This window comes from Hyla sarda, chromosome 7 (genome assembly GCF_029499605.1).
Source record: "Hyla sarda isolate aHylSar1 chromosome 7, aHylSar1.hap1, whole genome shotgun sequence".
Classification (NCBI taxonomy): domain Eukaryota; kingdom Metazoa; phylum Chordata; class Amphibia; order Anura; family Hylidae; genus Hyla; species Hyla sarda.
In genome coordinates this window covers 59,355,081-59,380,714 of record NC_079195.1, presented here as the reverse complement: position 1 = coordinate 59,380,714, position 25,634 = coordinate 59,355,081, and the positions used below count along the sequence as shown (strand labels likewise).

The window sequence follows — 25,634 nt, the reverse complement described above, 5'->3', positions numbered from 1 at the left end:
ATGCTGGTACTTCGCTGTTGGTGGAATGTCCAAACGGAAATATTCAGTGCGAACATTCCACTGTGTGAACATAGCCTAAGGGTGTATGTGTATAGTAGAGAAGAGAAACAGCTGTCATTAGTTCAGCCGAATGCTATCTAATGTGTATGGGCATGTTACATGAGTCTTTTATTAATACACTTTCTAAACATACAGTTTTTATCCTGAACTTGATGCCTTTTGAAAGCATTATACGACTAGACTGCATATATTTAATATAGTCATAGTGGAATGTTCCATCACTATGGATTATCAGACTGTACCTTGATCTGAAGTTAACTTCACCTCGTGCTTTCCAAAGTCGATAATTTCTCCTTTTGCCATCACCTGTGCATATAAAAGGTGACAAAGATACAGCAAATATAGCTTGAATTTGTCTATATAAAGGCGACTCTCAGGGTAGGTTCAGACTGCGGAATCTCCAGATAGAAATTTCCCGTCTAGAGATTCCAAGTGCGGCCAGCGTGGACATTGCAGTCCCCAATAGACTGCAATGTGTTCTGCAAGGATATCCGCCTGAAGAAAGAGCACCACCATTCTTCAGGCGGATATTTTAAAGTGTATTTTCCTTTCACAAATTCTGCTTCAAAAATTCTGAAGTGTGAATTGGTGAACGGAAAACCCATTCACTAGCTTGTACATTTTAGCAAGCAGAATTTCTGCCTGCAATTTCAAAGCAGAATTGCAGGCAGAAATTTTGTAGTCTGAACCTGGCCTTAGCATTTCCCAATTAATTCTAATAACCTGCTACATGTTCTTAAAACCCTTCTACAATACATGGGAAACATAAATAAATGTATGTAGCCCATAGAATGTGTCGGCAGATAAATATTCCGAATACTATCAATAGTCCCTGGCCCTATCTTATATGAAGGATAGCCTTATGCTTATCCCATGCATTCTTAAACTCCTTCACTGCATTCGCAGCGACCATTTCTGCAGGAAGGCTATTCCATGCATTCTGCAGGTACAGTTCCCGAGATCTCACTATAGAAATGACAAAAAGTTGTAAGCTAATTGTTCAATATCTGCTGACAATGTAAAACAATATTAAAGAGGCTGTCCACCTTGGATGGATCCCTTTTTGCTAGGATAATCTCTAGAGCAGGAGGCCCCAATTATAGGAACCCCTTCTATAAACTCAGAATTCCCTCATAGGATATCAAATAATATTTTACTACACCCATCACCCTCTTTAACAGCCACTCATGGCTAAACACCTACCAGATGGTGAAACACCACACCAGGAACATTTCCAACCCCTTCTTGGGTTAGAGCATAGAATACTGTAAACGTCTCATCATTTTCACAGGTCAGAGTCTTGTATACGGGCTGGATCTTTAGAAAGCTCTTAGTCCTGGAGTAGAAATGTTGGATGGTCTTTGAAGCCTCCTCATAGACTGGAAACAATGTGGAATGACTGTAACACCTGTCTGAGGTCTTGTAACGGGCCTATGGGAATTTAATAAAATATAGGCAAAAAATATAAAACTTTAGATTATCTGTTTTAAAACATGAAATACTGAATAAGATGTTGTCAGATTTTCATTCCTCACCTTGATGGTGATGGATGATGCAGGAAAATCCTTGGTGTCGATAGAAAAACCTGCGGTCCCATCTGGTCCGGTTGTGTAAGTGAAGTTTTTACGATCATAATTTACAAAGATTGTCACATTCTCATTTGGAATTGGTTTGCCAGAGGCATCTTCTAGAAAAATCTACACAAATTTGAGAACACCAATGGATACTGCTATATAACACCATTGCTCTAGAACACAAAATGCTGTAAATGTGATCTGCTCCAGACATCATCCTATCTCACCTGCCCATACAAGGGAATGCCCTTCTTATAGTGGGAATCCAGCTGTAGGATTGATACTTTAGCAATAGTCTTCTTGATCTCGGATTGTCCCTCCCCCGTCAGCACGATTCCTATGGGAGACGTCATGTTTTAAATTCCTATTATGTGTCCACCATTTTATATTTATGCTCTTGTTTTATCTTACCTGTCCCTTCCTCTGTTATTTTTGCACTTACAATAAGTTTCATCTCATATCCAGAACGTTTTAGCTGGAAAAGTTTGGTCTTTACCACTTGTGAGAAACATCCATTTTTATCGGCCTGAAAGACAAGTGAATTATCATGGGAGAAGATAAGTACTTCTAATGGTCTATGTATACTGCCAGGACATGACGGTCTGACAGTTCCAAACTGGCACAGTGATTCTGTTGACTATGTTGGCATACATGAGGCTCCTGGTATTTGAAAACAAGAATAATGCTACAGTCCACACTACTATTGTTATTAAGATATTGGAAAGGTTGATGGAAACTCTCAGTCACAAGTGTGAACAGAACCTTATACAAATAGGTAATAGGTTTGTCCTTATATATTCGAGTAGTAGGAGTCACCTATGCTGTATCTGTCCTGTATTCTATTGTACTCACCTGATGTGAGAAGTCCTCACATACGCTTTTTTCTTCCATAGCACAGTTGGAATAACTGTTCGAGAACTTCCTGCAAACTTGGGCATCGATTGTCCCTGCAACTGGTTTTCCATAGGTGTACCTGGAGAAATAGATATATCTTCAGTTCTGCCTTCAACAATATAAGGTTTTCATATTAGAAACACCTCAGAGATAGCAAATGATGGGATGAGGAATGCCATGGGTTATTTGGTGCCAGTCTACAGTTACCCCTGCTCTGCTAGCAGTACATTGAGGCAAGGTTCCCAACTTAGGGTTTAAAAAATAAAAATGTTCTACAAAAGGAATTTAACACTGGTGGTTGGGGGAAGGGGATAAAATCCCATGAAGACTAAAACTGTCTGTTTTTGCCTGTAGCCTGAGCTGTAATTGGTTGCTATGGGCAAAACCAGTCAGGTTTTGTTTTCACTGTTTCTGTTTATTTCTCCCCTGTGTCCAAGCTGTTGATAATGCTAAACGTGCTGGGGTACAATGGTGAGATTTTCACTATGTGCCCACAATAAACAATAAGGGCCAGTTCACACTGCGCTGACATTCCAAATCCAGCGGGCGGTGCCAATATCAATATGTTCCATGACTATGTGGACCTACACTGTCCCTGTTGACAGCAATGCAGTCTGCGCAGAATTCTACAGAAAGAATATACATTCTTTCAGAGGCATCTAATACTGCTGCGGAATATTCGTGGGGTGTGAACTTTGCAGCTGAATGCCACTGACAGCAATGGGAAGCGGCTGCAATTGGATTCTGCTCAGAAATATCCAAGCGGAAATTCCTGGAAAAATTTCTCAGTGTGAACTGGCCCTAAGTGTTTCCCTGCAAAGGTAAGTGGCTGAAGGAAAAGAACAAATGTTAAGCAGAAAGGGCGAGGGATGGAGACAGAAGAGCAGCAGGTACCAGCAGAGCCTACTACTGATATATGTATGGATGGCCAGTCCGTAAATTATTGAGAATTACAGATGAGTGGAGCTATATAGAGCTTATTAATTATAAATAATAACACTGGTGTTATTAGGAAAGAAGATACAATGAACTCAACAGCTTTCATTGTGGACTTTAAAGAGGGTACCCCAGCATATAAAAAGTTATCTCCTATTCACAGGTTTGGGGATAAGTGTCTGATCACAGGGGCCCTGATCGCTGCCCCCCCCCCCCCCCCAGGGTCGACACACCCCCTCCATGCATTGTGGACTTTAAAGAGCGTCAGAGATACACAAGCACAGAGCTTGTATATCTTCGGCTCTCCTATTCAGAATGCATGGAGGGGGCATGTCTACCCCGTACAGGGAGATTAGGGACTCTTGTGATCAGACAGTTATCACCTATCCTGTAGATAAGCAGTACGTTTTTAACCACCCTTTTGGGACAATAATAAGGGATGAGGGATACTTCCCAAAACCTTCTGCCACTATTGTCCACTCCCATTATCTATTGGTTCTAACTTTGAAGGATACATCACATATATGAATCTTGATAGATTTTAGCTTTTTGGAGCCTTTTGAAATTATATATTTAGTTATGCTCATGGTAACATAGGAAGAAATGTATGTAGACCTTCTCCTCTCCCTGTACCCTACCAGTGTTCCCTGCACAGGCCCCTTCTGCTATTCACACAGACTGAAGCTGAGAGCCGCAAGGGGGCAATATCTGAGGTTAGTTGGGGGACAGATTAGGAGCAACATGAGACAGTATTTTACTAAAAAGTAGTAGATTCTTAGAGAAAACTTTCAGAAAGTAGTAGATTCTTAGAGAAAACTTTCAGCATATATGGTTAGCAAATGAATAGTTACGTGGCGTTGTAGCCCGACGTCAGCAAAGGCGGAGAAGGCCAGCCCATCAGTGGCCACTTGGGCCCGGCATCCAATGTGTTCAGGCAATGGCCTATTTAACTGTTGCCAGCAGTTAACTGTGATTGGAATTCATACCCTCACTAGCGTTTCTGTATCTGTTCTGTTTGCTGCATCACCATTTGACTTGACCTCTGACCCCTGCCTTTGTTTGCTGACTTTGTTTTGACATGCCCTCCTGGTTTGACTCTGCATGTAATCTGTCATCGATATCAGCCCTTGGTTCTGATGTGGTACTGTTTCTGTCCTCCAGGTTCTGACTTTTTATCCTGTTTCCTTACTCTGATCTATGGTTGCTGATTCTGCATCTGATACGCCTGTCAGGTTCCAAACCAGGCTTGCTGACCTCTCTCTCTCTCTCGTGCACTTAGTGAGTGTAAAGACCATAGCCCAGTTGGGGCTGCCACTTTGCGCAGGTCATTCAAGTAGGTAGGGACAGTGGTTGGGGTGAGAGCAGGACTGCACTGTTCCCTACCCTACATGACACAGTAACCGAATTTAAACATGCCTGGGATAAACATATATTTATTCTAAGACAAAAATAAAAAAGATATAATATAGTTGCAGACTAGATGATCCAGGTTGTCTTTTTTTAAGCAGTCTGCTAAAGTAGTAGCTCCTTCTGCAGTCATACTGCTCAAACATTAACATGGGGTAAACTATATTCTCCTTTTCCTGAAGTCCCAGCACATATCAGGGTAAACTATATTATACTTTTTCCAAAGCCTAAGCATGGCTCAGTAACCTACACTTATAGAAGATAACATAAGTGGCAAGGCACTGCTATCACTGGTGGACTCGATGTGGTATAGGTGGATAGATGTGAATGAGGGTGGTGGTGCTCTGGTCAAAACTGAGGCACAGTTAATATAATGGAATGAAGACAAAAGATCAGACCGGCAGACTCACCACGTTTCTCTTCTTCTTTATTTGCGTCAGCAATGCATAGACAAATACTCACAAACTTGGGGGGTCAGGACGTGCAGTGGGGGGACAAACTGGCAACAGACTCCGTTTCGCACGGACCACCGTGCTTCCTCCGGCCAATGGCCGGAGGAAGCACGGTGGTCCGTGCGAAACGGAGTCTGTTGCCAGTTTGTCCCCCCACTGCACGTCCTGACCCCCCAAGTTTGTGAGTATTTGTCTATGCATTGCTGACGCAAATAAAGAAGAAGAGAAACGTGGTGAGTGTGCCGGTCTGATCTTTTGTCTTCAATACATTAACCTACTTATAACCCAATTATCTTTTTGAAAGATAAAACATGTTATTCAGTCCCGTTATAAACCATAGTAAATTTGTTCACAGTGAAAATACTGTCTGACCTTATGAAAAATAAAAAATAAACTTACTTGCCACATACTTTCACTTCAACTTCTTCATCTAGAATGGTAATAACTGAGGGGACTGTCACCTTCACCTCATATTTAGGTAGCACTACAATAAAATTGTGCCAATAATATATTAATGCAACAATAGAAACATTTTACTCCCTTTAAAGCTGGGGCTGGAGATTTTGATTTGCAATCTCCAACTCTTAAAGGGTTTGTTCAAGTTATTTAAACATTTTCCCAGCATTTGGAATTGTGTTCATAAGAAAAGAGCCTATACTCACCCATGTGAGCCTCACTGTGCCCAGTGTGGCTGCTCTAATTTTTTACTCCAGCTTTGTTCATATGGCTGCAGCAATGACGTGCCCATAAACCCACATCCCACCTGCTCTATACTAGCTCTATACCACCAAAGCCAGTGGTTGGATGCACCGATGAACTGTGTCAGAAATAGATGCAGCGTGGACTACTCAGGTAAGTATAGATTCCCACTTGTTGGGAACATTTCTAAATAAGTTTGACAACCTCTAAGCTTCAAGAAATTAAAGGGGTACTCTGGTGGAAATGTACTGGTGCCAGAAAGTTATACAGATTTGTAAATTACTTTAAAAATCTTAAAAGGGTACTTCAGTGGAAAATATTTTCTTTTTTCTTCAAATTAACTGGTTCCAGAAAGTTATACAGATTTGTAAATGACTTCTATTAAAAAAATCTAAATCCTTCCAGTACTTATGAGCTGCTGTATGCTCCACAGGAAGTTGAGTTGTTGTTTTCTGCCTGACCACAGGGCTCTCTGCTGACACCCCTGTCCATGTCAGAAACTGTCCAGAGCAGGAGAGGTTTTCTATGGGGATTTGCTCCTACTCTGGACAGTTCCTGACATGGATAGATGGCAGCAGAGAGCACTGTGGCCAGACTGGAAAGAACTACACAACTTCCTCTGGAGCATACAGCAGCTGATAAGTACTGGAAGGATTAAGATTTATAAAGCAGTAATTTAGAAATATGTTTAACTTTTTGGCACCAGTTAATCTAAAAACATTTGTTTTCCACCGGAGTACCCCTTTAAGATGCTGTGGTGTTTACTCATAAATTTAAATTACTAAAAATTGTAAGCAAAGATCCATAAAAATGATTGACAGTTTACATAGTCTGTGGACACACTGGATAGCCTATTTTTTATTCTCACTTTATATGGTGCAGGCCTATATATGGTTATAGGCCTTTATTTATTTAAATGTTGCTTACTTTTGCTTGCACAGTCTCTACAGCTTGCTGTGTGAGCTCTAGTTTCTTTCTATTCTTGTACATAGCCTATATAATTCTCACCTGTGAACTACCTTTTGTGGTCTCTCCTCCCTATATACAGCCTGTGTGAGCTGTTCTCCAAGGATACTCTCCCCCCTGTCCACAACCTAAGCTGGTAATGCACTCTGGATTCTCTGGTTGCTATCAACAACTAATTCCCTTTTTATACTGGTTTTTATGCAGTACATTTAAATGGGAATAATGTCATGTATTATAGTTCTTTTTATGCACCAATAGAAAAAGAATAATACCATATTCCTCCACGGTAAAGCTTTGTTCGATCTGTAAGCCCTTTTGCCTTTGAGCAACCAATTTATACGTTCCCAATCGAGGCTCAGAAGTTAGGAGAAAGGACTCTTGTGCAATTCCTTTTTTTGTCTCTACATTCAGCCATTGGACAATACGATTTCTTTGAGGATCCTGAAGGCAGAAATCCTGTTTTAGTCACCTTTTACATATTTGTTTTTGCAATAAACCTGTGTAATAATCAATGCAGCTAGAGAAATTACTTTCTAAAACAAATTGGTTATATGCTATACATCACTTTTATGATACCTGAAGCAAGTGTCATCTGGGCAGTCCCCGGTGGCTACTGTCTGCCTTGATTGCTAGATCTCTATATCCTATACCCAAACAGGAAGAGATCTATCATTCAAGGCCAGCAGGGTATGGAGAAGACACCAGGGACCGTCCCATGACTTGTGGTTCAGGCAGCATGAAAGTGATGATGGATTTCCTTTAGAGAGGACCAGTGGTCAGTATAAACATTTTTTATTTATACCATTTAATATTCCTGAGTGCCCTGATTCTAATGCTGTTTTTAACTTGTTGCTTTGCCCTCCTGGTGCCAGAGATATATGGATTTAAAGGGGTATTCGGCCCATAAACAGCTTATGCCCTATCCAAAGGAGATAGGGGATAAGATGTCTGATCATGGGGGGCAGGGGGGGGGCAGTCACCGCTGGGACCCCACATGATTTCCGTGCAGCACCTGGCATTCTGTAGAAATCGCATTCTGCATGAAGATCACAGGGGGGCCTACCCACCCGGGGTGCACCCACCAACTCGCACCCCCCTACCCGTGATCAGACATCTTGCTATCCTTTGGATAGGGGATAAAATGTCTATGGGCAGAATACCCCTTTAACTATTTGGTTGACTATCTGCACTTTTCCCTGAATAGTCAGATGGGCGGGAACTTTATTTCAATAAGGGGTGTGGATATGCTAGGCTATATTCACACACCCCTATCTGTGTCTGATCCAATCTCCTTAGTTTCATATGTACACCCCCTGACCCTGATAAATGCCCCTTTTTAATGTAATAATTAATCATCTCACAAATCTAAGGTAGTCAACTGAATAGTAACATCCCTATATCTTGGGGACCAGGGTGTGAATAATAGTAAAAATATACAAAACTGAGTTTTTATGCTGTATACAATAAAGTTATGCTATTCAATGGCTAAAACATACATGCTTAAATATTAATTTCTGTACAATAAAAGGCAGCAACAGATTTATGTAACTGTGCACAATGGTCCCTCAAGTTACAATATCAATTGGTTCCAGAATGACCATAATATATTTAAACCATTGTATGTTGAGACCGTAACTCTATGGAAACCTGGTAAATGTCATCCAAAAATAGGATTAAAGAAAAATAGAGTAGTCGATAACTAATACAGATAAAGCAAGTCCTTACATATAAAAGTTTTTTTAAAAAAAGCTACTGGAAGCTGTAAATCACTGTCTATGTAGTGGACAGGAGCATCTTCTTCACGGTCCGGTACAGCACACACAGAAAAAAAGTAAAATGGAACCGCCCTTACCTGGTTTCCAAAAGAGAAGCTAACCCTGGCACAGGTAAAGAGTAGTACCGAACATGTAGTACCTCCCTGTACTGTAGGGGGCGCTACCAGACACCAGTCAGTGCATGCACTTTAGTACCACAGGAGTTTTACCAGTGAAATGTCCATTCTGATTAGTCAGGTCATCCAGCCAATGATGTGTTTCGCAGATCTTGACTGTCTGTAGCATTGTATGTAGAGTATGGTTTCAAGTTACAGCGGACACCATTGTAAGCTGAAGGACCACTGTACTATCTACTATCTATTTATCAAATGTTACTGTAATAACTGAATAGACTAATTATACACCTCTTACCTCAACATAAACGACAGGAAACTAAAAGAGAAAACAAGAAACACATTAAAAGTTTTATGAAAATAAATATTTATTTTTTTCTATTACTTTGCTTCCATACAATTCTATATACAAACTGTAATGTCCGTCTAATTGTTTTTGCATTTTTCTGTTTAGATGTGTATTCACACACTTGTTTGTTCTTAGCAGTTTGCTATTGAACCCTTGTTAGGGAATAGTTAATGCTCAAAACCAATGAGAACTCGTGTGTGTCTACTTATACCAGATTTTTCCTGCATTCTGTGCTGTTATTGTGCTAAACACTTCCAAGTCTGCTTGAGCATTTACCTTGTATTTATCTTGTGATATTTTATTTTTAGCCATGGTTAATTAGTCTTATTTAGATTTTAGTCTGTGTTTCGTTAGTCACTTTTTAGGATTGTATTTCTGTTCTGCTAAGTCGCTGTTCACAGTTTTCTTATATCCGTTTTCTGAATTTTTGTAACAAGACATCCCTGTTACCTTTTAATGGGACTCTGGGGAATTGAGTTTTAGTACAAGATATCTCTGTGCTCCATTGAGTTCTAGTATGAAGATTTTGCCGGGTTTTCTGGGGGGATTGAGTTTGTATTCCTGTTTGCTCCTGGAGTCTATGCTGACTCGTTTCCTAGTCTTGTGTTCTGGACCTAATCTGTTTGTTAGTTATCTGTGTCCAGTGTGAACAGTATTCTATATTTATATCCGGGTTTGTTGATATGATTTTTGTCCTTTGTATTTGTATCTGTTTGTAAACAGTGTCCTATGTTCCTGATCAGTTTGCCTATTTATATTCTGCCCTGTTAGTATTTGTTTGCTGTCTGGTATATCTGGTTGTCTTGTATTGTTCCCATTCTGTTTCTGGCCTATGACCGACTATGTATATATTTGTTTTAACAAAGCAGCGCAGGGAGGGACTGGCTCCAAGTTGTCGATCAGTTTGTGGTCAGCTTGGCACAACTTTCTTCACTGGACACCTTTACAACATTTATACAATTTTGTTAAAGTGTTATTGTCAAAAGTTTTGATCAGTCAGGGTCTCAGTACTGAGACCTCCGCCGATCTCTAGATATAGTGGGTGGTAAAGAGCTCAGCAGCGCACTTAACTCCCCAGCTTGGTGCTCTGTGCAGGACATGAGCTCCATAGATTATAATGGAGACAGTCTTTTGTAATCAGTCAGACTGTGTGTCAGGCTGGGGAGTGAAGCACACTACTGTGCACTTTAACGGCATATAACTGATTATAAGAGAGGGCCCCAGCACGTCAAAAGTTAACTTAAACAACAGTACCGTTTGCTGAGGTAATACAAAGGCCAATATATTTAGATTGGTGCAATAGATGTCTAATAGGTGTTTTTCACACAAAAACGCTAAATCCAATCCTAAAAAAATTATATACAGTATATATACATATATATATATATATATATGTGTGTGTGTGTGTACTGTATATATATTCTATATGTCCCTAGCTCAGCATTCCCCCTCTATTATATGCTATCCTCATATAGTAAATCTGACAGATTTACCTTTCTATAGTAAACATGGCATTCTTAAACATACCTTCTCATGCACTGCATGAAACGTTTCATCCAAAGCAGCAATACGAAACTTGACTGTTTTAAAATAAGAGGTATAAATACATGACTATAGCAAAATTACAAAGGTGTATTTACAAAATTAAAATACAGTGATCCCCCGACCTACAATGGCCCCGACATACGATAATTTCAACATATGATGGTCTCTCAGAGGCCATCACATGTTGAAGGCAGCATCAACATACAATTGTATGTCGGGGCCATCGCATAAATGGCTATCCTGTAGCGCAGACTGCTTCAGCTGCTGCCGGATAGCGTTTAAGGTGCCCTGTGTGGTCCGGAGGAGATCACTCACCTGTCCCTGGTGCTCCGGACCTTCAGGATCCCCTACATCCCCGTCGCTCTCCTTCATCATCATCACGTCGCCGTGCACGCTGTCCTGTCATCCAATTGGAGCGGCGTATGCAGCAACGTGATGATGGCGATGAAGAGCGACGATCCCAGGCAGCAGAGACGGTCTGGAGCGGCGGGGACACCCCGGGTATGCTGCGACAGCGATGGAGGGCAACATCCAGGGCAGCGGTGACGGTCTGGAGTGGCGGGGACAGGTGAGTATACTTTCCTATTCTTAACATTGCCCGGATCCCTCAACATACGATGGTTTCAACTAACAATGGTCCATTTGGAACAAATTATCATCGTATGTTGAGGGACCACTGTATTTGAAGAGCCATGCTGAGGGTTACTGAAATCAGGGGTAAGATAGAGGAAAATTGTATATAATCTTATTATATAATCTACAGGGGCAAAGAAACAAAATGCGATCAGGAACTGCTAGCTACTTTTAACCAAGGCAAGATAACAGCTGCACAGCACAAATACTGAACCAGCTTGTGGTGCCAACATAAAAAATCCAGGAAAGACCAACAAGGTATAAGTATACAAGTATACAAAATGAGTGCAGCATTTTTTTTTACTTATACCTTATTGTATAATCTAACCACTTACCAATGAAGAAGCAGTTACTATGTATATGACTGAATCTTGATTAGTATAAGCTGATACAAACCATCATAAAGAAACAGAAAACAAAGCTTTGAAGGAAACAAACAACTGGCACACTTGTACTGGTACAAGAAAAACTGGCACACTTTCTTGTACTAGGTGTAACACAGTTTATTATAAGTTTTACCTGGATCATTTATTTTCTTGATGTTATTTTTACAAACTTTTGATATCTTACAGTAACATGTCAGAAATTTTGATCAGTGGATGTGAGTGCTGAATCCCCCTCCCCCGACTACTAAATTGGCAGAAGCGCTCTGCTGATTGCTGTGTATTTCTGTTTCTGCTTGGAAAGGAGAGTGTGCAATGAAAATATTTATAGAAAGCCTCCCAGTCTTGTACACCAAATGGGGGGTGTTTATCAAAGGACTCATGTGTCTTTTTTAACGTAACTTTGGCGCAATACTTTGGCGCAGTGTCTTTTTGCGCCAAAGTTTGGCGCATCTTCTCCACTGTCATTTTTAGAACTTTCTCAAAATCACACGGTCCTGTGTGTGATTTTAACTTTAGTCAGTAATTCATCATTTGCGCCAATTTTTTTGGGCGCAATTTTGGCGCAAATCCCCGCCAAGAAATTTTGCACATAGAAAACACACTTAGCAATGTCAGAAAATGTAAAGGCGTCAAAATACATAAAAAGTATTTTTTTTGTGAAAGCAGCGACGCGTCCAGGGCTGCTCAATACTATCCTGCGACATAGTTGTCTCTGAGGAACCTTCACCCTCCGTTGAGCCAGCATTGGACATGGCCACACAGGTTCAGGAAAGGTAAGCACAAAAGCAGTGGTCTCCAACCTGCGGACCTCCAGATGTTGCAAAACTACAACTCCCAGCATGCCCGGACAGCCAACGGCTGTCCGGGCATGCTGGGAATTGTAGTTTTGCAACATCTGGAGGTCCGCAGGTTGAAGACCACTGCACTAAAGTAACAAAAAGAAAAATAACTACTCAAGTTGAAAATAAAATCCATTTCACATGGTGGCTATAAACCCCACGAAAGAAAATACCTCATGTCGCTCGCTGATATACTGCAGGAGGGACTCCGAAATGGCTGCTCTACAGGGTAAAATACGTGTCCTCTGCGGGGGTAAGTTCTGTGTAAAAGGCGCTGTGAACGGCTGATTCCAACATTTGAGCCAAAATTACTAACAACTTTTATTTATCATTTATCAATGATATAGAGGATGGTATTAACAGCTCTGTTTCTATCTTTGCAGATGACACCAAGCTTTGTAGCACGGTACAGTCTATAGAGGATGTGTATAAGTTACAAGATGACTTGGATAGACTAAGTGTCTGGGCATCCACTTGGCAAATGAGGTTCAATGTGGATAAATGTAAAGTTATGCATCTGGGTACTAATAACCTGCATGCGTCGTATGTCTTAGGGGGGATTAAACTGGCGGAGTCACTGGTAGAGAAGGATCTGGGTGTACTTGTAGATCACAGACTACAGAATAGCATGCAATGTCAGGCTGCTGCTTCCAAAGCCGGCAGGATATTGTCATGTATAAAAAGAGGCATGGACTCGAGGGACAGGGACATAATACTCCCCCTTTATAAAGCATTGGTACGGCCTCACCTGGAATATGCTGTTCAGTTTTGGGCACCAGTCCATAAAAGGGACACTGTGGAGCTGGAGAGGGTGCAGAGACGCGCGACTAAACTAATATGGGGCATGGAACATCTTAGCTATGAGGAGCGATTAAAGGAGTTACAATTGTTTAGTCTTGAGAAGAGACGTCTAAGGGGGGATATGATAAATGTATATAAGTATATTAATGGCCCATACAAAAAATATGGAGAAAAACTGTTCCAGGTTAAACCCCCCCCCAAAGGACGAGGGGGCACTCCCTCCGTCTGGAGAAGAAAAGGTTTAGTCTAAAGGGGCGACACGCCTTCTTTACCATGAGAACTGTGAACTTATGGAACAGTCTACCTCAGGAACTTGTCACAGCAGGAAAAATTAACAGCTTTAAAACAGGATTAGATACATTCCTGGAACAAAATAACATTAATGCTTATGAAGAAATACAAAATCCCATCCCTTCCCCAATATCACGCCACACCCCTACCCTTCAATTCCCTGGTTGAACTTGATGGACGTATGTCTTTTTTCAACCGTACTAACTATGTAACTATGTAACTATGTAACGTGCACCAAATGATAAATTTGGTGCATGTCCACGAAAACCAAAGTGAAAAAAAAAAGGGTAAGAAGAAACTGTCAACAGGCAAAATTGATAAATACCCCCCAATGTTCCTTTCTTTGTGAAGAGCTAAGCAAAACAAAGAAGCACAACGATCAGCTGACTGCTTCTGCATCTTCATTTTGTAAATTACTGGGGCTCTCTGGACCCGGACCACCACTGATCAAAACTTCTTACAAGTTACCCTAGAATGTCTGAAGTTTGTTAAAATTCTATGTACACTTTAGGAAGTATCCAGACACCTGAAAATAAATGATAAACTGCAAACTTGTATACAAGAATATTTAGCCATAACAGCTTATGGTTTGATCTATAGTAGTGTTTTCCAAGCAGTGTGCCTGAAGAAGACTGTTTGTGTTTTGCTGCAATGAACGAGCCCTGGACCACTCTAAAAAAGTTAAACTCTCACCTTCCTGTCCAGGTTTGTAGATGGGTTTGTCAGATTGGATAAAGACCAGGTTTTCTAGAGGTCTGATGAGAACGCTTCTTCTTGCCCTAAAGTGTAACGTGTTGCCCTCAGCATCTAGAGTGATGAATCCCACCTTTGCTTCATCAAAAGCAGGAGTCTGAAAGAACATCAAACATCTTCATTGTATGCAGAATTTTAAGTCGTTACTTAAAGGGGTACTCCCGTGGAAAACTTTTTTTTATTTTTTTTTTTTTAATCAACTGGTGCCAGAAAGTTAAACAGATTTGTAAATGACTTCTATTAAAAAATCTTAATCCTTCCAGTACTTTTTAGGGGCTGTATACTACATAAGAAATGCTTTTCTTTTTGGATTTCTCTGATGTCACGACCACAGTGCTCTCTGCTGACCTCTGCTGTCCATTTTAGGAACTGTCCAGAGCAGCATATGTTTGCTATGGGGATTTTCTCCTGCTCTGGACAGTTCCAAAAATTTACAGCAGAGGTCAGCAGAGAGCACTGTGGTCGTGACATCAGAGAAATCCAAAAAGAAAAGCATTTCTTATGTAGTATACAGCCCCTAAAAAGTACTGGAAGGATTAAGATTTTTAAATAGAAGTAATTTACAAATCTGTTTATCTTTCTGGCACCAGTTGATTTAAAAAAAAAAAAAAAGTTTCCCACGGGAGTACCCCTTTAACCTAGTAATAAATGAGGCATCCCCCAGAGCTGCATTCACTGTCCTGTTGGTCATCATGGAACACAGTTCTCTGTTCTCTTTTTTCCATGACATACTGCTAATAGTTTCACAGTTCCATCAAAACAACAAGAGTTTAGCAGAGAAAAAATAGTGCATGCACTATTTTTTTTCTCTGCTAAACTCCGGTAAACTACTGGATCCCCAATGGATCCCATTCAAGTCAATAAGATCCGTTGAGTCCCGGTAGAGTCAGTTGTGCTCCGACCTGTTTTGGCACAAAATATGAGCCGAATGGACCCAGAACAGGATAAAGCACAACCGCAATGTGAACATTGCCTTAGCTGAGCTCCCGTAATACATGTGGACTATTTAATTTCCCTTCATTAGACTACTGTACAGAGTAGAAATGATGCTTCCTAGAATTTAAATCACAGACTAAGTTCTGCACAGGCTGTGACTCTCCTGTGAAGGCTACAGAATTGTGATTGCAGCTCTGGGCTGTAATAAGTAACCGAGTTCAAAATGCAGAATCCATCCAAGATGAGTAATGTAGTGGATTTAGAAACTTACTAAATTTTGAATGTAATCTCTCTATTGTGATAAATACTTGTATTACTCATTAAATAACATTTTATTTTCTTACAGCTCTGTGTTGTTCCATTTTGTTATTCTTACTAGAAATATATGACTATATAGCCAAATGGGTGTTACCAGTGGGGTGTGTCCCAATACTGTCTGACACTATCCAATCAGTATACAAAGAAGAATCCAAAGGAGACTGCACTCACCATCCACAAATTTATTCAGATGAGTGTAGGCATACAAAAGGCGGAGGCAGGGGCACACCCGGTGTGCCCCTGCCTCCGCCATTTGTATGCCTACACTCATCTGAATAAATTCATGGATGGTGAGTGCAGTCTCCTTTGGATTCTTCTTTGTATACTACATACCTGTTGTGATTAGCACCTCCTATCTCCACACCTGCACCCAACCCGCAACGCTGCCTCTCCTTGTTCCTCCATATTGCCCTAGTTTTGCATGTGCCGGATTTTCTTCATCTCAGTTGTTCACTATCCAATCAGTACTGAATGTCCAGTCTGTGTGAAAACAAGTCCCCAACTGGTAACATCCCATTGGCTATTGAGTCACATATTTAAAGTAGAAATAACAATAGCACGCTATAAGGACTGATGCTCCATAATTGTTATCTTACGTGGGAATACAACTATTTACTAAAACAGGCATGTCAGAATAGGCGTTTAATGTAAACCTCAAAATGGTAACCAAATTTGGAAATATACTCTATAGTTCCAGAAGAAGAGACATCATATTTCCGGTTTTTATTTTATAAGTGCTGTATAAATGTTACAGTGGATCCTGTCAGCAAGCACGCTCGACCAAGCTGCACTACTTACTTTAAAAGTGACACAGTTGTCTTCTTCAGGTTGTGTCACTTCTTTCTGCAGTAAGGTTATGTTCTGGGTTCCTGTTTCCAAGGCCACCATCACAGTAATAGATTCATTAAGATGGGACAACTGCAGGCAGAATTTCTGTTCATTGTTGGTCTTTAAGACAGTAGGAACCAACAGCATATATTTCCTGATCAAAGAAGATACAAATATTTAGGTTCACTAAAGGTAATTCCTAGCGTCTGCTAGAATTGATTGATCGTGTTTTTTTCTTTTACTAAACAATATAAACAATCTTTTGTGGATATAATGTGTACTCACCAGGTATCTAACTTCAGGCAAGCATGTTTCAATTGTTGTTTCAGTAAATTTCAATTGTACAAGCAAAAATAAGAAACTTTGGTATATATCTTATTTGAAAAAATACCTCTCTCTCTCCACTTATCAGGCTCCTGTACTACCCCTCCTCCCCCCCCCCCCCAACTCATTATTTAACCTAAAAAACTAAAATGATCAAGATTGTCTCAAAACGGATTAGCTCATGTCAGAATCCGGGTACTGTGAGGATACTGGTGGTGGATCCTCTGTGTCAGTGGGGTGATGACGTGGGCCGTACCAGGGAAACGGAGTCTAAGGGGTTACTGGTATTCACCAGAGCCCACCGCAAAGCGAGATGGACTTGATGCGGCAGGTAACCCCCAGGTCGTTCCACCCGATAGCGACTCAACCCCGACTGACGGCTGAGATAGGCGCGGTACAAGGATTAGGCAAGAGCAAGGTCGGACGTAGCAGAAGGTCAGGGCAGGCAGCAAGGATCGTAGTCAGGGGCAATGGCAGAAGGTCTGGAACACTGGCTTGGGACATACAAGGAACGCTTTCACTGGCACAATGGCAACAAGATCCGGCGATGTGGGAAGGCGAAGTAAGGTAATATAGGCTAGGGCACAGGTGAAAGTACGAATTGGGCCAGACGCCAATCAGCGGCGCACTGGCCCTTTAAATCGCAGAGAGCCGGTGCGCCCTAGGGAGCGGGGCCGCGCGCGCCGGGACTGAACAAACGGGGAACAGGTCGGGTAAGAAGGCTGGGATGCGAACCGCGAGCGGGCGCGTCCCGCATCGCGGGTCGCATCCCCGCCAGAGACACTAGCGCAGCGATCTTGGTCAGCGGGTCTGACCGGGACGCTGCAACAAGGTAAACGCTGCGAGCGCTCCGGGGAGGAGCGGGGACCCGGAGCGTTTGGCGTAACAGCTCACTTAAGTATCAGGTTTCAGTGAGGGGAGGGGGCAGAAAGGGTAGTGGCTGGAGATGGAGGCAGATAGACAAGGCTGCAAATAATGAAAAGTTATATTTTACACTAGTGTTAAACTACTCAGTACTGCTCTAGAATATCCTCACGCGGTACACACTCATGATGGCTTATCCTGAAAGTTACCTGAAACAATAGGTACAATTTAAAGGAATTTATGTCATTTAGATAAACAATTAGATATGCCACCAATTAGACATACCAGTAATGTATGACTGGAGTGGGTCTAATTGCTGGCACCCCCACTGAGGCCTCAGACAAAGACCCTGTACTGCTTTGAGCTGTTTTCAAGAAAGTAACAATCCTGACCTATGACCAAGTCAGGAATTGGAGCCCAACCCAATTAAAGTACAGTATATTAGGCATAAATAGTAATGCCTTTATAAATACATTACTGGGATCATTCCCATCATAAGACCACAGGCTAACTTGGTTACAAGACTATCAGGACCATATCCCCTTTAATATGACTGCAGATTTAGTGATTGGCAAGCCATGAGTACATTGTTTTCCTTAAATATCAGTCCAACTTAGACTATTCTTAGACTATTCCTCATAATTCTAGAATTATTTAGCCAACTATGTACACCATACAAATGCACTAACCCCTTGCCCACTGTCTTAAAGCAACCATATTTATTCCAAAAGCCTGATTGTTTAACATACCGATTCTTGTAAATTTTGATGATAACTTCCTGGACTATTACATACACTTTTCACATTCTTTGTGGCCTCTAAGCAGCATTTTCAGGACTTTTGCAAAACTAGAATAAAGCAGTATGGTGTGTACTAAACATTTTTTACATCTAAAGTGCGTAGGCTTTTTTCAAACAGTGAATTTTAATAAATATATATTGACTTCCTATTGCAATAAACTGAACTACTGTAACGGCTGTGGTGAAGTGGATCCACTGAGCCTGTGTGGATGATGACACGGGCTGTACCAGGGAGCGGAGTCTAAGGTGCTGCTGGTTTTCACCAGAGCCCGCCGCAAAGCGGGATGGTCTTGCTGCGGCAGGCGACACCCAGGCCGCTACCCCTGATACGACTCGTCCACACAGGCATCCGAGGTGAAGCATGGCACAGGAAGAAAAAGGCAAACTCGAAGACAGGCAGGAAGGTCAGGACAGTCGGCACTGGAGCATGGTCAGGATACATAGCAAGGAGGTCTGGTACACAGTAAGACAGAACACAAGTACGGTATGCTTTCTCTAAGGCTGTGGGGCACAAAGATCCGGCAAGGGTCAGGAGGAAATGAGGAACTAGTTTTAATGAGAGTTACCCTTTAATTTTTTTACACTAACATGCTGGTGTAGATCCCAACTTTACCTTTTCATAAAGGGTAAAAGAAGAAAAAGTCCCCCAAAATTTGTAACACAATTTCTTCCAAGTACGGAAATACCCCATATGTGGCACTAAACTGTTGCCTTGAAATACAACAGGGCTCCAAAGCGAGAGAGCACCATGCGCATTTGAGGTCTATTTTGGGGATTTGCATCCGCCACCAAAATACTCTACAGTAGTGTTTCCCAAACAGGGTGTCTCTAGCTGTTGCAAAACTCCCAGCATGCCTTGACAGTCAGTGGCTGTCCGGCAATACTGGGAGCTGTTGTTTTTCAACAGCTGGAGGCTCAATTTTGGAAACAGTGCCGTACAAGATGTTTTTTTTTTTTTTTATCAGGGGGGGGGGGGGGACTGTGTAAGGGTAGGTGTATATGTAGTGTATATTGTGTAGTATATTTTATGTAGTATATGTAGGTGTATATTTTATTTTGTGTAGTGTAATGTAGTGTTTTTAGGGTACATTCACATGGGTGGGGGTTTACAGTGAGTTTCTCCCTGGGAGTTTGAGCTGCGGCGGAAAATTTGCCGCATCTCAAACTTGCTGCAGAAAACTCGCTGTAAACCCCCTCCCGTGTGAAAACCTCCAGCTGTTGCAAAACTACAACTCCCAGCATACATTGACAGACCATACATGCTGGGAGTCGTAGTTATGCAACGGCTGGAGGCACATTGGTTGTGCAACACAGAGTTTGTTACTTAACTCAGTGTTTTGCAACCAGTGTGCCTCCAGCTGTTGCAAAACTAGAACTCCCAGCATATACAGTCTCTCAGTGCATGCTGGGAGTTGTAGTTTTGCAACAGCTGGAGGCACACTGGTTGCGAAAAACTGAGTTAGGACACAAACTCTGTTTCACAACCAATGTGTCTCCAGCTGTTGCAAAACGAAGGGCAAGCTGAGAGTTGTAGTTTTGCAACAGCTGAAGTAACACTGCTACAATTCCCAGCATGCCCTTTGGTAGTCTGTGCATGCTGGAAGTTGTAGTTATACCTCCAGCTGTTGCATAACTACAACCCCCAGCATGCCCATTGGCTGTGCATGCTGAGAGTTGTTGCTAAGCAACAGCAGGAGGTGAACAGGCCTCATCTCCTGCTGAATCCTGATGCCGGGACCGCCGCCGCTTCTGAGGGGGCCCCCGCTGGACCAGGGAGAGGTAGGAGACCCCCGCCAGCCCCCATCACCACCACGATCACCGCCCAGCAGGGCAGTGATTGGTTGGTCACCAGTGCCACCTCACTCCTGCTGGGTAAGGGTGAATGGGGCTGTCTCGGAAAGCCCCGTTCACCCTTTTTTTCCGGGTCACCAGAGACCCGACGGACTGGGAATCGCCGCAAATCGCTGGTCTGAATTGAACGGCGATTTGCGGCAATCGCTGACATGGTAGGGGGTTTCAGGACCCCCCCCATCTCCCCCCCCCCCCCCCCCCCAGGGTGTGCACGGGGTTCCTGGTGATGGATATCAGCATTCATCCCGGTCTGGTCCGGTACCTGTACGCCCTGGGTCCCTAAGTGGTTAAATATTAAAATATTGGGCTAGATGGGTGTTTTTTAGTAGCTCACACTTACTAGAAATGGACCTTACTTATCAAAATTGTCAGACAACAACTCATAGTTGTTAAAAGATAGTTGAGGTAAAAGTCAGGAGAAAGAAGGGGAGACATCTGAAATACATTTCCATAGAAACGCTAAAAAGGGGAATGCTACCATTACATGAATGGACACAAATTTATTTTTTATAATCTAAAGAAAGGTTTGCCATCCTAAGGTTGTCCTAAGTATAAAATGAATGATCCTGAATATCTCTTTAAATACTACAGGGTGGGCCATTTACGGTATATGGATACACCTTAATAAAATGGGAATGGTTGGTGATATTAACTTCCTGTTTGTGGCACATTAGTATTTGTGAGGGGGGAAACTTTTCAAGATGGGTGGTGACCATGGCGGCCATTTTGGAGTTGGCCATTTTGAATCCAACTTTTGTTTTTTCAATAGGAAGAGGGTCATGTGACACATCAAACTTATTGGGAATTTCACAAGAAAAACAATGATGTGCTTGGTTTTAACATAACTTTATTCTTTCATGAGTTATTTACAAGTTTCTGACAACTTATAAAATGTGTTCAATGTGCTGCCCATTGTGTTGGATTGTCAATTCAACCCTCTTCTCCCACTCTTCACACACTGATAGCAACACCGCAGGAGAAATGCTAGCACAGGCTTCCAGTATCTGTAGTTTCAGGTGCTGCACATCTCGTATCTTCACAGAATAGACAATTGCCTTCAGGTGACCCCAAAGATAAAAGTCTAAAGGGGTCAGATCTGGAGACCTTGGGGGCCATTCAACTGGTCCACGACGACCAATCCACTTTCCAGGAAACTGTTCATCTAGGAATGCTCGGGCCTGACACCCATAATGTGGTGGTGCACCATTTTGCTGGAAAAACTCAGGGAACGTGCCAGCTTCAGTGCATAAAAAGGGAAACACATCATCATGTAGCAATTTCGCATATCCAGGCCTTGAGGTTTCCATTGATGAAGAATGGCCCCACAATCTTTGTACCCCATATACCACACCATACCATCAATTTTTGTGTTCCAACAGTCTTGGAGGGATCTATCCAATGTGGGTTAGTGTCAGACCAATAGCGGTGGTTTTGTTTGTTAACTTCACCATTCACATAAAAGTTTGCCTTATCACTGAACAAAATCTTCTGCATAAACTGAGGGTCCTGTTCCAATTTTTGTTTTGCCCATTCTGCAGCACCTGAAACTACGGTTACTGGAAGCCTGTGCTAGCATTTCTTCTGCTATCAGTGTGTGAAGAGTGGGAGAAGAGGGTTGCATTGACAATCCAACACAATGGGCAGCACATTGAACACATTTTACAAGTGGTCAGAAACTTGTAAATAACTCATGAAAGAATAAAGTTATGTTAAAACCAAGCACATCGTTGTTTTTCTTGTGAAATTTCCAATAAGTTTGATGTGTCACATGACCCTCTTCCTATTGAAAAAACAAAAGTTGGATTCAAAATGGCTGACTTCAAAATGGCCGCCATGGTCACCACCCATCTTGAAAAGTTTCCCCCCTCACATATACTAATGTGCCACAAAAAGAAAGTTAATATCACCAATCATTCCCATTTTATTAAGGTGTATCCATATAAATGGCCCACCCTGTACAATTCTGATTGCCTACTGCCACCTCTAGAGGAGGCTAAGGAGCTCTTTGCATATCGTTGATACAGCGACTTTATTAACAAAACAGTATGCCTCTTAGCACCACAATGGCTTCAAGAAGAGAGGATATTATGTACAAGCAGGATATACAATCATGGCCGTGAATGTTGGCACCCCTGAATATTTCTCACAGAAAAGGATTGCAGTAACACATGTTTTGCTATACACATGTTCATTCCCTTTGTGTGTTTTGGAACTAAACCAAAAAAGGGAGGAAAAAAAGCAAAGTGGAAATAATGCCACACCAATCTCCAAAAGTAGGCTGGACAAAATGATTGGCACCCTTAACTTAATATTTGGTTGCACACCCTTTGGAAAAAATAACTAAAATCAGTTGCTTCCTATAACTATCAATAAGCTTCTTACACCTCTCAGACGGAATGTTGGACCACTCTTCTTTTGCAAACTGCTCCAGGTCTCTCTTATTGGAAGGGCGCCTTTTCCTAACAGCAATTTTAAGATCTCTACACAGGTGTTCAATGGGATTTAGATCTGGACTCATTGCTGGCCACTTCAGAACTCTCCAGCACTTTGTTGCCATCCATTTATGGGTGCTTTTTGCTGTATGTTTGGGGTCATTGTCCTGCTGGAAGACACAAGATCTCGGACACAAACCCAGCTTTCTTACACTGGGCTGTACAGTGCGACCCAAAATCCATTGGTAATCCTCAGATTTCATGATGCCTTACACACATTCCAGGCACCCAGTGCCAGAGGCAGCAAAACAACCCCAAAACATCATTGAACCTCCACCATATTTCACTGTAGGTACTGTGTTCTTTTCTTTGTAGGCCTCATTCCATTTTTGGTAAACAGTAGAATGATGTGCTTTACCAAAAAGCTCTATCTTGGTCTCATCTCTCCACAAGATGTTTTTCCCAGAAGAATTTTGGCTTACTCAAGTTCATTTTGGCAAAAATGGAGTCTTGCTTTTTTATGTCTCGGTGTCAGCAGTGTGGTCCTCCTGGGTCCCCTCCATAGCGTTTCATTTAATTTAAACGTCGACGGATAGTTCGCGCTGACACTGATGCTCCCTGAGCCTGCAGGACAGCTTGAATATCTTTGGAACTTGTTTGGGGCTGCTTATCCACCATCTGGACTATCCTGCATTGACACCTTTCATCCATTTTTCTCTTACGTTCACGCCCAGGGAGATTAGCTACAGTGCAATGGCTTGCAAACTTCTTGGTAATGTTGCGCATTGTAGATCTTTGGAAATGGACTTGTAACCTTGAGATTGTTGATATTTTTCCACAATTTTGGTTCTCAAGTCCTCAGACAGTTCTCTTCTCCTCTTTCTGTTTTCCATGCTTGGTGTGGTACACACAGACACACAATGCAAAGACTTCTCTTCTTTTTATCTGCTTTCAGGTGTGATTTTTATATTGCCCACACCAGTTACTTGCCCCAGGTGAGTTTGAAGGAACATCACATGCTTGAAACAATCTTATGTATCCACAATTTTGAAAGGGTGCCAATAATTTTGTCCAGCTTATTTTTGGAGTTTGGTGTGACATTATGTCCAATTTGCTTTTTTTCCCCTTCCTTTTTTGGTTTAGTTCCAATACACACAAAGGGAATAAACATGTGTATAGCAAAACATGTGTTACTGCAATCCTTTTCTGTGAGAAATACTTCATTTTCTTAAAAAATGTAAGGGGTGTCAACATCTCCGGCCATGACTGTATGCAGCAAAACAGAGCTCTAAGCCCTATATTATAAAATGAATCATCACAGAATGTTGTCCAATTTGTACAATTTTGTCCATTATTTTCCAAAACTGCTAAATTTTTCAGAGAATAGCTCAATTCTAGAGCAATTATGTCACGTGTATATACTCAATGTTTTGTAGCACATGTTAAATTATATATTGTTACGCCGAGCGCTCCGGGTCCCCGCTCCTCCCCGGAGCGCTCGCTACACTCTCGCTATTGCAGCGCTCCGGTCAGATCCACTGACCCGGTGCGCTGCGATCCTGCCTCCAGCCGGGATGCGATTCGCGATGCGGGTGGCGCCCGATCGCGATGCGCACCCCAGCTCCCGTACCTGACTCGCTCTCCGTCGGTCCTGTCCCGGCGCGCGCGGCCCCGCTCCCTAGGGCGCGCGCAAGCCGGGTCTCTGCGATTTAAAGGGCCACTGCTGATTGGCGCAGTGGTTCTAATCAGTGTGTTCACCTGTGCACTCCCTATGTATACCTCACTTCCCCTGCACTCCCTCGCCGGATCTTGTTGCCATTGTGCCAGTGAAAGCGTTTCCTTGTGTGTTCCTAGCCTGTGTTCCAGACCTCCTGCCGTTGCCCCTGACTACGATCCTTGCTGCCTGCCCCGACCTTCTGCTACGTCCGACCTTGCTTCTGTCTACTCCCTTGTACCGCGCCTATCTTCAGCAGTCAGAGAGGTTGAGCCGTTGCTAGTGGATACGACCTGGTCACTACCGCCGCAGCAAGACCATCCCGCTTTGCGGCGGGCTCTGGTGAACACCAGTAGTGACTTAGAACCGGTCCACTAGCACGGTCCACGCCAATCCCTCTCTGGCACAGAGGATCCACCTTCTGCCAGCCGGCATCGTGACAGTAGATCCGGCCATGGATCCCGCTGAAGTTCCTCTGCCAGTTGTCGCCGACCTCACCACTGTGGTCGCCCAGCAGTCACAACAGATAGCGCAACAAGGCCACCAGCTGTCTCAACTGACCGTGATGCTGTTACGCCAAGCGCTCCGGGTCCCCGCTCCTCCCCGGAGCGCTCGCTACACTCTCCTCACTGCAGCGCTCCGGTCAGATCCACTGACCCGGGGCGCTGCGATACCGCCTCCAGCCGGGATGCGATTCGCGATGCGGGTAGCGCCCGCTCGCGATGCGCACCCCGGCTCCCGTACCTGACTCGCTCTCCGTCAGTCCTGTCCCGGCGCGCGCGGCCCCGCTCCCTAGGGCGCGCGCGCGCCGGGTCTTTGCGATTTAAAGGGCCACTGCGCCGCTGATTGGCGCAGTGGTTCCAATTAGTGTTATCACCTGTGCACTTCCCTATATCACCTCACTTCCCCTGCACTTCCTTGCCGGATCTTGTTGCCATCGTGCCAGTGAAAGCGTTTCCTTGTATGTTCCTAGCCTGTGTTCCAGACCTCCTGCCGTTGCCCCTGACTACGATCCTTGCTGCCTGCCCCGACCTTCTGCTACGTCCGACCTTGCTTCTGTCTACTCCCTTGTACCGCGCCTATCTTCAGCAGCCA

General features: G+C 42.8%; 1 protein-coding gene across 5 annotated transcripts in view; it reads right to left on the bottom strand.

The window, feature by feature from the left end:
* LOC130281674 (alpha-2-macroglobulin-like) overlaps positions 1–25,634 on the bottom strand; it is a 126,397-nt gene that overhangs the window by 58,583 nt on the left and 42,180 nt on the right. For all 5 annotated transcript variants that reach the window (XM_056529143.1, XM_056529139.1, XM_056529141.1 and 2 more), the window contains exons 2-13: positions 16,526–16,709; positions 14,414–14,570; positions 10,753–10,805; positions 9,175–9,195; positions 7,261–7,429; positions 5,723–5,807; positions 2,487–2,607; positions 2,046–2,160; positions 1,862–1,971; positions 1,596–1,757; positions 1,264–1,491; positions 303–366 (exon numbers count right to left, since the gene is read on the bottom strand). In XM_056529143.1, coding sequence (XP_056385118.1) covers positions 303–366; positions 1,264–1,491; positions 1,596–1,757; positions 1,862–1,971; positions 2,046–2,160; positions 2,487–2,607; positions 5,723–5,807; positions 7,261–7,429; positions 9,175–9,195; positions 10,753–10,805; positions 14,414–14,570; positions 16,526–16,702 — 1,462 coding nt within the window. In that variant the 5' untranslated portion in view covers positions 16,703–16,709. The remainder of the gene's footprint in view (positions 1–302; positions 367–1,263; positions 1,492–1,595; positions 1,758–1,861; positions 1,972–2,045; positions 2,161–2,486; positions 2,608–5,722; positions 5,808–7,260; positions 7,430–9,174; positions 9,196–10,752; positions 10,806–14,413; positions 14,571–16,525; positions 16,710–25,634) is intronic.